This window comes from Monodelphis domestica, chromosome 3 (genome assembly GCF_027887165.1).
Source record: "Monodelphis domestica isolate mMonDom1 chromosome 3, mMonDom1.pri, whole genome shotgun sequence".
In the NCBI taxonomy this organism is placed as follows: Eukaryota; Metazoa; Chordata; class Mammalia; order Didelphimorphia; family Didelphidae; genus Monodelphis; species Monodelphis domestica.
Window position 1 is genome coordinate 104,822,906 of NC_077229.1, and position 15,682 is coordinate 104,838,587.

The window sequence follows — 15,682 nt, forward strand, 5'->3', positions numbered from 1 at the left end:
GAAATAGAGGACAACCTATGCAAATCCATGGAAATAGGGAATGTTCAGGAATAGACAAATAAATTTTACTTGAATATAGACTTTGTGAAGGGAAGTGGTATGAAATAAGGCTGCCAGAGGTATTGGAGAACCAAATTATAGGGGGCCTTATACCAAAGAATTTGTATTTCTTTTATAGATACTAGAAGCCACTGAGGTTTTTGAGCTAGGGAGCAGCATCCCAAATCTATGCCTTAGCAAGATTGTTTTGGCTATTATTTGGAGAAGGAACTGAATAGTAGAAAGATTGGAATTTGGAAAGCAATTAGGTTATGACAGGAGTCTTGATAAGAGATAAGAAAAAATATATATGCTGAGTAGAGAGAGAGTATATGATAGAAAAATGAAGTTAGAAGCCTGGTACTGAAGGAATAGAGAAGTTTAGAGGTAGGGCAGACTGGGAGGAGGTGTGGGAAGAAAATGAGTCCAGTCTTTTTACTTGTTGAGTGTGAAGTGCTAATGAGATAGCTAGGAGAAAATGTCCAAATGTCCAGTAGTTACTATTGAGAACAAGTTAGAAGAATTAGATCTTTTCTTCTGCTAAATATCTTTTCAGTTTCTCCAACTTATCTTTCAGCAAAGGAAACTGGGATGGAGAAAAGAAGTAGAAACAGGAAAGGGCAATGCCACAGGAACCAAAGGAGTCAAGGATCTAGGAGGATTGCAAGAGGCTGTAGAGTTTCTGAGTCTTGGTCCTATTTACACATATAACTGCCTATATATCCATGAATAAGTCCTTTCCCTGAGTTACTTCTGTAGAAAGAGGGGCCTGAGTTACATGATCATTAATTCTGGAAATCATGTGCTATGTAGATAAATTGAAAAGAACTAGGAAGATACTTAACCTGAAGAAAATAAGATGGTTTCAAAGACTGAATTACAGGATAGATAAAATTTGGATGCTCAGAAGAGAAGAGTTTAAGTGAAGACAAAGTTTGGGAATGAGTTAAATGTATGTGAAGTACTGACAAGATTGGCTGGCTAAGCCAGAAAGAATAGTGCGTTTAGGAATAGTAGAAAGTAAGGTGGTCAGATGGATATATAAGAATGGCAGTGGAGAAGAATGGATAATTATAGACCAGCAGTCAGGGAGACCTGAGCTCAAATCTTGTCTTCCATATATAACTAGCTTCATTATTATGAGCATTTTCACTGGCTATCTCTCATGCCTGGAATTCTTTCCCTTATCTCTACCACCTGACTTACCTATTTTTGAGACTTTCCCAAACACCTTTAATGCTGGTGCCTTGGTCTATCAATTACTTCCACTTTATTCTTTGTGTCTTTTTCTTACATCCTGGTTTAACATGTTTTCAATCCACCATTGGACTGTGAGCTCCTTCAGATAGGGATCTGTCTAGCTTTCTTTATGGTATCCCCAGTACTTGGCACAATGCCTGGCACATAGTAATAAATATTTATTGACTTTACCTTTTTAAGCTTTAAGTTTCTTCACCTGTTTAGAAAAGGATATTAATTTTACCTGAAAATCTCAGGTTGTTGTGAGACCCAAATGAGGTGTGTTTTGTAAACCTTAATGCTGTATTAGTGTTAGCTGTTACTATTACAGTCTTGAAAGCCAAGCAGAGGCAGTGATGCAGCAATTCTCTGTTCCTTACTTCATGTTCTCCCTGGCACACTTTGGGAAAGAAAGTGTCTTCCTTCAAGATGCAGGTCATATGCCACCTTCCACAGGAGGCCTTTGAGCTCTGATAGCCATCTCTAAGTGTTGTTATCTTCCATTTTCTATGTATTTATTATGTGTAGCACTTCCTCCAAGGCTTATTCCCCAACTCTTTCTCACCCTGGCAGGCTAGATTGGCTGACTTTTGAGGTCCCCTTGAGAAGTCAGGTTTCTAATGCTATTTGTCATGATCCCTGTCCAGATTGATTTTCAGCCAGAGTTAATTAGCTTTTATTTTGTTTATTTTTTAAACCCATACTTTCTTAGTATCAGTTCTGAGAAAAAAGATTAGCAAGGCTTAGGCAATCAGAATTATGTTTGATTTGCCCAGAGTCACACAGCTAGGAAAACTATGTGAGGCCAGATTTGAATTCAGTTCCTCCCTACTCTAGGCCTGGCACTCTGTTTACTGTGCTACTTAACTGCTACAATAATTAGATTTTAGAAAGGATGATTACTAAAAGCAGGGGGCAGCTAGGTGGTATAGTGGATAGAGTGCTGGGCAAAACTGGCCTCACCCACTTCCTAGCTGTGTGATCTTGGGCAAGCCACTTAACCATGTTTGCTTCTGTTTTTCTCATCTGTCAAATGAGCTGGAGAAGGAAATGGAAAACCTCTCCATTATCTTTGCCAAGAAAACCCCAAATGGGGTCAGGAAGAGTTGGACATGACGGAACAACAACAAAAATTTACTAAGCAACTAGTTGTGGTGGATAGAACCCTGATGGAGTTAGGAAAACCTGAATTCAAATCTAGCCTGATATTTACTAGCTGTGTGATTCTGGGCAAGTCTAAATATGTCTTCTGCTTCAAATAAAAAATGTTTATAATAATTGTACCTACCTCACAGGGCTGTTGTGAGGATTGGGTGAGATAATATTTATAAAGTTCTTAGCACTGTGGCTGGCACATGGAAGGCAGTAAGTAAATACTTGTTCCCTTACCCCTCCAAGCCAATATACAAGAATAGCTAATTTCAGAAACATCCCCACAAAACTAACAGCACAATCTGTTCTTGCACAGAGAAGGTCCCTGGGGAAGAAGTGAGCTCAAACTTAAGAGGCCACATGTAGCTAAATTGCAAACTCATCCCTTTATTCCTCACAAAGTTCCCCTTACCCCCTATGCTTATTTCCAAGGCTTAGTATCCTTGCAGAGTCCTGAAGTTAACCTTTCCTCTGTGTGTCTAATTTGTCCTTGGTAGGTGTTTGCTTGTTGGTTTGTTTTTCCAAGGCAAAAGAATGGTAAGTGGAGGGTTAAGTTACTTGCCCAGAGACACACGGGCAGGAAGTATCCAGGGTCAAATTTGAACCTAGGACTTTCTGTTTCTAGGTCTGACTCTCACTTAACTGACCCTCTTGGTATCTGTTTTTACTTTTGATAAAGCTATTCCTCCAATGCTTCTCTCAGCCACTGATGCTCCAGTGTCACTGCTACCTCCTCCTAGTTACTAACGGTACCTTTAGTAGATTTCCCCAACTCATTGTTGCTTGGGGTGGGACGCAGACAAGGGGGATACATTTTCTTCTCTATCCCAAAGATATTCTACGACTAGATGGACCAGCAGCTCCTATGGGATTCCAAATTGGCTTTCTTTACTCAAATTACCTTGTATTCATTTTCTGTAAATATGAGGCACCTAGATGGCATGGTGGCTCTGGGCTTGGAGTTAGTGAAACTTAGGTTGAAATCTACCTCAGACACCTAAGTTACATGGACCCTGGGCAAAGCCCTTCACCTTCATCTGCTTCACTTTTTTCATCTGACAAATGGAGATGATATAATTGCATCTGTTTCCTAGAGTTGTCAAGTGTTTTGCGATCCTTAAAGTGCTATGTAAATGCTGTTATATTTGGTATATATGCATTCACCATTTATTTCTCCCACCTCTCCAGAATATAAGCTTCTTGAGGGCAGAGACAATTTCATTTTTGTCTTTTGTATCTGTGGTTCCCAGCACAATGTCTGAGACAATATCAGGTGTTTAATGATTCTTCTGTGGCTGCTACTTCAGGAACAATCCCTGTAAATAACCCATGCCAATTCTCTCAGACCTCTCCCAGGCTTGGTATAGTGAAAAGAGTTGATTTGGAGTCAAGAAAACATGGGTTTGAGTCTTTCCCCTTCTAGGCCTCAATTTTCTCATATGTAAAGTGAGAGGGAGGATTCATTAAAGGACATCTTACCATATAATGTTATACCTTAGGCTGGAGCCAGATCCTAGGAAAATGCACTGTCTCTTGGAACAAAGAACAGCCTACCCTCCACCCACCTCAAGCCTTTTCATGCAAGCTCCCTTTTTTTTGTTGTTGTTACCAAGTAGCAAACATAAGAATTTCATGGATTCTAAGCCTCTTTTTCTAAGATCTGAGGATCCTGGAGGTCATCCTTCCAATCTCTTTGTGTTACAGATTGAAGAAACTTGAGGCCTATAAAGTTTAAGTGACTTGTCTAAAGAATCACATGGCTAGGGACAAGATTTACTTTTATAAAAATTGAATTTGCTATCTACACCAGGTTAGCCAGTATTACCAGCTTCACCCTAAATGAACTTGCCAGAACTTATTCCTAACCCAGTGCCTTTCTGTGTTGTGATTATATAGCGGGTCAGAGCTCTGGGAGGGGGTGGGACCTCTGATCCTATCCATTATTATTATTATTATTATTATTATTTCCAGTGTTTTCTACCTATGGCTACTTTGGCTTTCTGGAATCCTTAGCATATTCCAGAACAATACCTAGGAGTCATTGAAAGTTAGAGAAGGAGGCAAAAGGAAGAAAATTCCTTTTTTAAAAATACAGAAGCATAGAGAAAGTGAAGTGGAAGGGGGTATGGCATTTGAGATGGGCTCCTAAGTGTTTTTAGAAGGTAGGGGATAGGATCTGTGTTTTGGGGAGCCTTGGTGGTGGTGGGCAGCAGCAGAGGACAACCTTAAAAATGTATACATTTATATACATACCAACAACATTGTTATGTATGGCTCTGGACTGAATTTTTTGGCTGTCTGATGTTTTTAATGGCAACATTAATGTCCTTGTTTTTTACTGTTTTCCCTTTTCTGTGATAAGTGTTTCTTTAAGTCTATAAAATCATAAGAGGTTAAGGAACACATTTCTCAACTTTGTATGACCCTAGTTAGCTAAGTAAATGTGTTTTTACTTTTTAAAAATGCTTATTGTTTTCAACAGCTTTCTCAGCTGAATTTTTGATATGTTTTGATAGGTTTGGGACCAGGTATCAGTCCTGGGTATTTCTTGGCAGTAGACACACTCTTGGAAATATGGATCCTTTTGTGGAAAGCTTGTCATCAAACAGTGGGACCAGCTGTCATTGAGTCCAAGGTTAGCCCTGACAAGGTGCAACTATAGGGAAAAATGAAATGGATCCAAAAGGGTTGGTGCCTCACTGATGTTAAGAATTATTCTATACCAGTTGCTGCCTATTCATAAACCTCTGAGCGAGAGAGAGAATTTAATCACCTGTTTCCTTCTACTGGAATACCTAAATTATTGAGGTGTTTTCCCCTACCTAAAGCCTAACTTTGCCGTTACAACTTCCATCGATTTAGCTCCTCATTCTTTCCTCTGGAGCCAAATAAAGCAAATCTAATTTCTCTGCCTTTCCCAATGGCAGTCTATCAAACACTAGCTTGGGCCTTGTCGAAACACTTGGAACCTTGTTTTTTTCCTGGAAAATGGGAATAGTTAATACCTCATATGCTTTTTTTGATTTGTAAGCCTAAAATAAGAAAATATTTGTGGAAGCACTGCAAAAAACCAAAACAGTTAAGCATTATGCAAATAGAGGATATAAAAAAACCAAAACAGTTAAGCATTATGCAAATAGAGTATATAATTGCTATTAATCCATTATTTCCTAGAAAGAGTCTGGCTTCTTCAGGGAACAGATGGTACTAGACTTGTTCCTTCTTTAGGAAAAGGTGGGGGCAGACTTGTAATTGTCACTAACAGTTGCTCATTAAAATGACCGTGTAGGAAGTTACCAGGGTGTTTCCATAGTAGATGTGCTGCCAGAAGGGAAGTCTGAAGCCTGACAAACAGGCCTGATGATGTCCTAGGATGCCCAGGGTAGCATTGTTGAGTTCCTGTGTGAGGAAGGCCTTCAATATTTCTTGTTCCTTTGAGTCAACATTTTAACATTAGAACCCTTCTTGGTGTTTGCCTATTCAGAGGTAGTATCAGTGTAGGCAGCAAGTCAAGTCAGGAATCCCAAGATCTAGGTTTCCATTAGAGCCTGATGGCAAGTTGCATATACTTTTTGGGCTTCATTTGCTTTGTTTGAAAAATGGGGATCATAACTTCTGGCCTAATTCATTCTCACCTACTAGACCAAAGGCTCCAATAAAAGAATAAGTAAATGTAGTACCTTCTGTGAATTAAATGGTTTTTTTCCCCCTGCTAAACTTTGTCCATTTTGGTTTTCCTGATTAATGTTGGGACTGAATAACAAGACCTGGCAGTAATGGAGTTGGTATTCTGAGATAAGAGTAGTTGGTCTGGTAGTTATGCCACTTTTCTACTAGGAAGTTATATATGTAATTTCTTTAAGACTTCTGAAAACATTTACTTCTCTGGACTAAGAATGTTGGTCTTAAGGGGCATTGGACAACTTGTAATTGATTATATTGTGTGGAGCTTCCTATCTGATGGCCAGTCTCTGTGGGGAATTTAACCTTTGTGCCTGTATCTAATCTTACTGCTTTCTCTTCATGCTGCCTTAGGAGTAGAACTTAAAAGTAAGTATTTGCCTTACCTGTTGTCTCCTAGATGTTGGCTTATGGTATCTTTGAGGGAATCCTTTCCTTAAACTGCTTTTTATGCAATAGTAAACAGAACCAGAGGGACCCTAAGTCAGATTTCTTTAAATTCCCCTTCCTCCTTTTTATCCTCAAATTAAAAAAAAAAAAGATAGGAGACTTTTTGCTCAGAATTTATCATTATTTTCAATATCAAATAGAGCATTGTTTGAGTAGGCTTTTTCCCTGGATGCTTAAAAGGAAAACCTTCTTGAAAGTGGCACAGTTTAATGAGAAAGAGCCATAAAGTAGAGCCAGGGGACCTGGGTTCTAGTTCTTATTTTGCCACTAACTCACACTGGGATGTTGGACAAAGCATTACCCCCTCCCTGTACCTCTGCTTCTTTGTGAAAAAAATGTTATCACATTCTATGATTTCAGAAGTAAGAGGCCTGATTCCTGATGAGCTTATAGTGAAGGCAGCCTGTTTGGAGAAGCAGTAGGATCCCAAGGAGTACCAAGTAGAAGTATAATTTGACCATCAATCACAGTTCATTCAGTCTGATTTTGGGGGTGACATGGGGGGGGGTGGATGTCACCTTATTCCAGTAGAGATTCTCCCAAAAAAAATAAGCTCCAGGAGAAGGTGCATATCATGAATAAAGCCTAGATTTTGCTTTTTAAAAAGCAATATCTTTGGACAATAGGAGATGACTTTGAACTTCTATATTCAGGTGGTTTTTGCTGAATCTAGCATAGAATGCTTATGTCTAAAAAAAGGAATGGTATCCTGGAATCTGGGTTGGCATCCTAAATTTTTTTTCTCCACTTAAATAGCAAGAACATTGCTTTTAAGTAGGACCAATTTCAGTACAGCATTCTATTTGTTGGCAAAGAGGAAACTCAATAGTTTTTTAGTACGTAGGGATGGAAAAAGTCTTGCTGCTTTTATGCCCCTCTACTCATAATAAACATTGTCATTCCTAAACCTCCTTTCCTTGCTGAATTTCCTGAGCCTTGGGAAATCCCTCCCATCTTTGAGGTTTAGTCTGAAGCTAATCACCTTTTCTGTCTTAGGCTGTGAACACAGTCAATAATCCAACTCTAGTTGCTTCAGCTCAGAATCAGAACCAAAAATTTTTACCTTTCACTCATCTACCTATACAATACAGCCCTTGAACAAAGACACCTGGGTCTAACCCTCTGTTTCCTTATGTCATGGTTCCCTTGCTCTAACTTGCTTTATCGTGTGGTAACACGCCTAAAGACCAATAGGTATGGGTACACTTTAGTTCTCAGCCAGAAATCCAATCGCCTCCCCATTTTAGCAGCGTAAATCAGGCCTCCTTGAGTGCCTCTTCCTGAAGGGCACATCTTGAAAACATGTTTTTATTGTAATTACAAATAGAATCTGTGAGCTTGGCAAAGTACCAACATATTCCTCTTGTGGTTTAACAAACCATCAGAGATCTAACAACCCTTTTAGCGTAAAGCAAGATGCCTTCAACTCTTAAATAGGAAAATGGAGACTGACTGAAAAACTTTCCAATCATGATTCAAGGATCTGGTTCCAGTTCCAGTTTCTAGTAGAAACTTAACAATTCAAAGTAAGTTAATTGTTTTTGATCAAATTATCTAAAAGCAAAAGAAATCACAGGTTTGGAAATAGAACTTGCTCAGCTCCAGGCCTTTTCAGGATTGCAAACAGTTATGTATATATGGTTCTCAGGCTTTCAGTTGGTGACTGTAGTTCTAAGCCTGTAAATATCCTCTGATTCCCTGTAGAGATCCTGGGTTCTTAAAGTCTTTGCCAGGAGAAAACAGTTTGATTGGCCCTGATCAAAATGGGCAGGTCTTCCAAATACGCCCCCCTTTTTGGGACTGTTATTGTTATTATCACCAGTCTGGCTTCCCTGGAGAGGCTTATAAAGTTGGCCACTACTAGTGCTGAATTGTTAACCACAGTAATCTATGAAACACTTGAAGAAGTTATGATTGATATCATTGGTTTGAGGACACATACTGACAATCATAAATTATGTGCATATATGTGTGTATATTTAATGCACCATCTTATATTCCTTCATTGTAGTGGCTATTACATTTCCAACATATAGCCTCTACACATTGGTCCCTAAGATGCTCCATTGTTTTATGTTATCTCATGGGTGCACATGTCCCTTGTCCTGATTCCAGAGGATCTAGGAATATTATTGCCCCCAAATATGCCAGAGCCAACAATGAAGCAAAGGTAGAAAAGGTGAAATATAATCTAGATTACAAATGCAGAGAAAGCTCAAGGCTTTAGGGTTTCCTAGGAGGAGAATACAGATTAATAGTGAAAGGCTATTAGAGATGCCGTTGCTTATATGGGCCCCAAATAGACAAGTTTCTGGGAGTCTACCTTGGCCAGCCACAGTGAATTAGTCTTTTAGCTTTGTGACTGTGAGTGGGTGATGTCACTGCCTTCTTGGGGTCACAATGCTCTGGGCTTGTTGTGGGTGAGGGAGGCTTCTAAGGTCAACATTCCCTCTACCATTTGCTGCTGCCTCCTCTGCCCTTGTCATCCTTACATTGGTAAGTGCCAGGATCTCCAGGAATCAGTGAAGGTGGGGGGCTTTGAGCTTGCTTGGAACCAATCATTCCTTTTGGGGAAATTTTTTATTTTTTGAGGTTTTTTTTAAGATCTTGGTTGAAATGAGTTCATCCTTGCTAGTGTTAAGCAGCTATTCTGCCTCAGTGAGCATTTTTTACTTGACTTTTCTATCTTCTCCCTCTCTCTCTTTTTCTTCATCTATCCCACCTTCTCATTCTTTCATTCTCTTTGACTTCCTTCCATTCATTTTTTTTTTCTTTCTCCCTATTTCTGAGTAAAATCCTCCCTTGCACATATTTAGGAGCAGGTTTTTTTTTTTTAAACATAGGAGTGGCCACCCTTCCTAAAAATTATGATGTGAAATTTAAGAAGCATGCTGGGTTTGGATGACAAAAGATCTCTTTCCAGAACTCAAAAGCTGTTCCTTTCTCTTCAAGTAGAACTGGAGGCACTCATGACATTCATTGCCCTTTATTTGGGAACAAATGAAAAAAGTAAAAGAGATACATTCTAAAAAGCAGTAGATATTTAGGGTTAAACTTGAAGCAAGCTGAATAATGATCATGTGGGCTGCTTGTGTCTCTGTAGTATTGTTCATTTTTGGTCCTGGTCAGGTTGACGTTTTAGAAAAATCTGTAGATTAAATGAAGCTCTTAAAAGTAGCCCCAGAGTTCTGGTGTGCTAGGCATTTCTCCAAAAAAGAAGGGCCAGGAAACATCGTGCAAATGGGCACAGAGACCTCAGAGGAAAGGAGTATTAGGTTATGACTAAATTCAGGAAAGGCTTTTAAAAAGCCTGCTTCTGTGTGAAGTTATCCGAAAAGTATAAAAGTTATTTTTATAATGCTTCTCCAGGCATTAAGAAGCACCCCTTAGTAAATAAAGATAGTTTGAAAACATAAACTCCAGGAGTCAATTTAAATTGATTTCTCACAGAATTTTACTGACATTCTCTCAAAGCATTCTAGCTGTGACCTTGAGAGAGGGTACATGCTACTTCAAATTTAATCAGTTCCTAATTGCAGCATGGCCCTTTAAAATTGCAAGAATTTGGTGACAATATACCTAACCTTTTTCAAGTGCTTCCCTTTCCCTTCACAGCATCTCTGAGAATAATTAGCTAAAATTTACAATCTGAAATTAGCTACAATAGTAGAGCTTTTAGCAACTCTTAAGCTTAGCATTCTGGGAAATAGCATATTTTAATGTGAGTAATTGTATGACTCAGCACAACTTTTGTTATAGAGTTTTGTTGTCATTGAGCCATAGAATGTCAGAGCCAAAAGAAAGTGATCTTAAAAAGAATATAGTCCAGAATCTTATTTGATAGCACTCGAGACCTAGAAAGGGAAACTGATTCAAAGTTGTCAGCCAGTTAATCAGTTAGCCTCATGTCCTAAGCTCAGCACTCATTTCACTACTGTGTGCGTCCTTGATTAGCTTGGTGCCCCTACAAGCCTGATTGTTATTCTTTATTTAGAACAGCCTGACCATACAGAAAGCTGCTAGCTCAATCTGGACTAATTCAACAGTAGAGATAGATCTTCCTTTAATTCTGCTGATATTGTAGTTTCTCTTTCTTTTTCTCTTCTCCCTTTCCCCCCAAACAGTGACCTTAAGTTATGGTGCCTGTTGGACTTACCTACTGTTATTACTGTAATAAGAATCATCCTTTCCTATTATTTATTTTCAAAGGCACAAATAACTTTTTTTAGCTTAGTGGAATTGCAATTTCAACATTCCAACTTAGAGGGACCCATGTCCTTGCTGTCATTCATATGGCAGAATTTAAGTTCCCTCTTGCCTGTTTAACAGATTAATAGCATGATATTGCAAAGGTTTAGGAGGGGAACACGCGGATTAGTTAACCTACTTAAAAGGAGACTACTAATTATTTGCAAAGAAGTGTATTTTCATTAAAGTTGGTCTTCCTAAGTATTCAAAAATCATAAGAGCTGCATTTCTTTAAAAGAAAATCTTTTCTCAAGGGGTTTGCTAATTCAGACCTCCCTTCCCCATCCTCCCTATTCTGAATTAGGGCTAAGTGGACTGGGTAGTTTAATGTGTGAGAGATATACAACCAGCTGCCCATTCAGGGTCATTTAGAAAGCTGACCCCTTGACAGAAATGCCTTGCCCATTAAGCAAGGCCTTCTTTTTGTGTTTTGTTTCCTTTTTAATCTACTCTTACCAGAGCCTTGTAACGGGGTCGTAATAACTTGTCAAAAGAAACGTCTTAACGTGTATCCTTGGTTTGTTCAGCTATGTTGCAACTACCTTCTTGTGCTTACCTTTTAATGCTGCCTCCTTGGGAAGATGAGGACAAGGAAGCCCTCCTGCCCGCTGGAGACGGTCTGGGAGGATAAGCATAAATATGATGAAGCAGAGCGGCTATTCTACGAACGGGAAGCCACACAGGCCGCCGCAGCCCAAGCCCAGCAGCAACCAGAGGAGGTGGTGAACGGCCTCAGCCAGGATGATTCAGGGGACAGCAGCGGGCGGGACACCAAGAAAGCCAACAATGGGAAGAAGCAGAAGAAGAGGAAGCGTTCACCCAAAAGCCACCCATCCCAGACCAACCTGGCCCTAGTAGGCCTGTCAGCCGACCCAGTTTGGTTTGAAAAGCCACTTTTTGACCAGGCAGAGACATCCTACCGCAAGAAGCTTGCAGATGCAGTAGCTCCACATGGCCTTATCCCTATGGAGGCAGCCATGGCCCCCCAGATTCCCTCAGCACTCTGGCCAGAGAAGACAACTCCTCGGGCAGTGGTGTCTAAGCCAGGGAAGGCTGTGACGGCACCCTGCACCCATGGGAGCCGTGTGGCCTGCCACCATATGGCTTGTGGCATCTGGGTTAACAAGTTCTATTTTGATCGAGCTGAAATGGCATTTGTGGAGTGGACGCAGGCGTCCACTCCACCACACTCTCTGGACATCTCATCCCCACAGCTGCCACAGGACACAAGTGTGGCAAGTGGGAGGGGCACCCCAGATGAAGGGTATATGACAGCTGTAACCACTCCTGCCACCCCAGGGCCACCCATCAGAGGCTCCTCCTTCACTGCCTGCTGGCCTAGCTTGCCAGCCAATGGTAAACCCCAGCTTTTTAGCCTTCAGGCAATGATGCAGGAGGTGTGGCTTGAAAAGCCCCAGTATGATGATGCTGAGCGATGTTTCTATGAGGCCATGTTTGATGGCCACCCGCCAGGGAAGGTGAGGCTACAGGAACGGGCTGGGCCACCTGAAGCAGCACGGCGGGGAAGAAAAGATAGACGGAATAGAAATAACATAGGTAAACGTACTGGTCCAAAGCGGGCAGATCCTGTACCCTCCAAAGAAGTGGACCCTGCTTTGCCCTACTGGTATTTCTTGCACAAGGATGGTGAACCCCCATGGCTCAGCAAATCAACTTATGACAGTGCTGAATCTCGCCACCATGCTACTGAGGCCCTCCGAATGTCCTGGCGAGCCGAAGCACCTCCGGTCTCGCCAGTCCCTGCCCATCGGCCTGCTTCCCGTGCTGTCCCCTCAGCATCTACGCCAAGACCAAAGTAGGAAAAGCTTACTGTATGGTAACCATTTCTCCCCTTCCTCTGTCACATGTTCCCAGGTGCCACTTATATTGGATGAAATTTAGTCACAGAATAGGGGTAGGGAGCAGTTTATCAGCTCCTGGTTTTATTTTTCCTGTTTTCTCCTTTTCCTTCCTCCCAAGGAATCTCATTTCTAAGAAACTTTAACCCAAGTTGGTTGAAAGAAGGTGAGAAGTAGGGGGAGAGAATGAAGAATAACTAAGACACACATTATATAACCTCTGTGCTTTGTTTACTCCAGAGTTTTTGGGTTTTCCCCAAAAAAGTTGCTATGGTTTATTTAAAATGCCTCAAAATATTTTAGCAAAGAAATAAATAAAAACAATGTGAGTTTAAATAAAATCTAAGGAAGGTATATCCTGGGAGGTGGGATGCCCCTTCCCTTAGTGTAGTACGTTCTATAGACTATTTTGGGGAAGCTCAGAATCACATGGTCCTTGTCCTATTTTAGCTTAAGTTCTAGCTGGCAGAGGTAGCAATCCCAGGTAAGTTAACCAGGTGCATGTCCCCTGGTAGGCTCTCATGGGGGGAAGGGGGCAAACCTCAGCTTGGAGGGGAAAGGTAAAGTTCAGAAACCAAATATGCCTAGTACTTCCCAAGGTCCCACTGGGAGAAAACATAGAGCTTCATAAACTCTGAGATCCTCTTTCCCTAGTCAGACACATGTATAATCCTTTTTTTTTTCTTTACCCACAGAGATAGTAATATTTTCTATATGCCTGTGCCTTCTGAGCTGAGCAACTTCGTGAATTTCCTCTCTGTTCGTGATAACATTTGTTGAGCAGTGTTTTCCAACCAAAATCTTACTGCAGACTAGTACAAAAGCCAGATTCTATATTGTTGGGCAGGCAGCTTTCTTAACAATGGAGATAAAGGGCAGCTGGAGGATGAGGGGAGTGGATAACATGGAAAAGGAAGAATCTATTTTGATTTTTTGTTTTTAAAATGTTATTGATTTCTAATGACAGTAAAACATGCTGGGGATCAGTTAATTATATGCCAGGGCCCAGAGGTGTCCACCATCACCCAGTGTAAACTGGTTTCCATGAGTTCACAGAAAAGGGGGAAAGAAAGCAGGGTAAGATTTCCCACTGCTTTGAATAACAAGACAAAAACTTGATTATCTAAGTTGAGGCTGGTGGTATCTCTGGGAGCACTGAGGAAGTAGGGTACTTCAATCATTGGGATTTCTTAATCCCATTTACATAGTCATGGTCTTAAGAGAAATTATCCCTTTGGGGAGCTCTGTGCATATGCTGAGGAAGTAAATAATTATTAAAAGTTATTTCAGTCTTAAATGGTGCTGTAGGTGTTGAACATGCACAATAATAAAGTGTCGAAGGGTTGTTGTAAAAGGTTTTAGGGGAGGGGGTACAATGCTGCATTGTACCTAGTAAGTGGCCAGATAGTTCAGTGTTTTGTTTAAAGAACCCAACTTGAGTTGGGAGTTATAAATGGAATGGGAATATTTAAATCTAGAAGAGGAAGGACAACATGTGAAAAGGCAAGAAAGAAAGTAGGAAGGGTGGTATGAAGGGTGGAAGGCCAGTCTTTGGGGAGCCCAGCTGAGACTTATTGGGGAATAGTAAAAAGTTCCTAAGTCTGGGAAGCTTAGAAAATCAGATAGAAGCACTCAGACTATATATGGAAGAAACTGGGGAGCCATTGAAGAGTTTGGAGCTAGGAGTATGACATGAGTTTTCTGCCTTGGGAAGCTGGGGGTGGGATGTAATTAATGTCTTCCTGCCTTACAGGTAGCATATGTGTTTGGGGTAGGGTTTAGAGCCGATGATCCTTGAGGACCCTTCCAAACTTTTGATTCTGTGATGAGAGCAATGTTTAAGTTAGTACTATTGAAGGACAACATGAAGTCAGGAAGGTAGTTGAGAGTTACTCTATGTATTGAGGCCTAGAGTCAAGAGGGCCTAGGTTAGGTGGTTGCTATAAGTAAGATTCTGTGAAAGGAAAATTCACAAGATTCAATGATAATATGTTGGAGAAGAAACAAATAACTCTGTAATACTGTTTTCTGTGTAAACTTAGTAAGAGTACTTGGGGAAGGATGTGTATGTCTGAGGTTGGGGGTGGTAGGGAAGGGGAGTGCAGGGTTGGGGAACTCACTGAGGTCAATAGCAGTGATATAGCACTGGGAAGGGAATGGCAGGTGCTACTGGGGCCATTCTAGTCAACTGGGGCATTCCAATTGTGGTTGGGTGTAGTTTTTCTTCCCAGAATCAATAGGCTTGACTGACAAATAACAGACTAGATATAGTTGGGTGGGGAGGGGTTCAGCTCTCTATCTCTTGATAAAACTCCTTCCTTATATTGAGGAGGAAATTTCTGAAGCCCAATGAAGGAAAGAAAAGAAATAATGCTCAAATTTTCCTATCTGGTTAGTGGCAGGGTTGAGCAGAAAGGGTGTGACAGTGTTAGAAGACAAGATTCCTTCTCTTCTAGGGCTCCTGTTTGTATTCCCCACTCCCTACCAGAACAACCAGTGTCATCCGCCAGTGGGAAGGGAAGGAAAACACCTCTCAGCAGGCAAGTTGGCATATGGGTAGCACACTTGACTACTTACCCAAGGTAGGGAATGTAGGGAAGGGGTTTAAAAAATAAAAGCCAGCCTGGCCAGATTGTCCCAGCCTCAGGAAGGAAGTATTAAATACCACTGAGATAATTTCTGGTCATTTGTGCGCTAATATAGTTAGGAATGGCTTTCCTTCCCAGAGACAGGTTATAGGGAGATGTGGAAGATGAAAGAATGAGAGAAAACAGTTTTTACTAAGAACAGGGTTCTTTGGTGCCTTCGGCAGCCCTTAGGCACAGGTGGAATTAGAGAAGAAAAAGGGAGACTCAAATTCAGTCTGAGTCATTGGCAGCCCCTAAAGATAACGCATAGAGTCCAGAATGAAGGCTGAGGCAGTTTGCTATCTTATTCCCTAGTCATATGGGGAGTATTATGTTTTGTTAAGAGGGACACATTTGAAGGAGGATGACTGATAGATCAGAGTGCTT

The 15,682-nt window shown here is 40.9% G+C and overlaps 1 protein-coding gene across 12 annotated transcripts in view; it reads left to right on the plus strand.

The window, feature by feature from the left end:
- The window catches only part of EEF1D (eukaryotic translation elongation factor 1 delta), a 32,384-nt gene that overhangs the window by 1,199 nt on the left and 15,503 nt on the right, over window positions 1-15,682 (plus strand). For 2 of the 12 annotated variants that reach the window (XM_056822931.1, XM_056822935.1), the window contains exons 1-2: window positions 11,391-12,625; window positions 15,125-15,212. The exons of 4 other annotated variants lie outside the window; for them this stretch is intronic. In XM_056822931.1, coding sequence (XP_056678909.1) covers window positions 11,391-12,625; window positions 15,125-15,212 — 1,323 coding nt within the window. Of the gene's footprint in view, window positions 1-8,947; window positions 9,058-11,268; window positions 12,626-15,124; window positions 15,213-15,682 lie in introns of those variants that run through there. 6 more of the 12 variants (XM_056822936.1, XM_056822937.1, XM_056822934.1 and 3 more) reach the window with 5 other exon arrangements.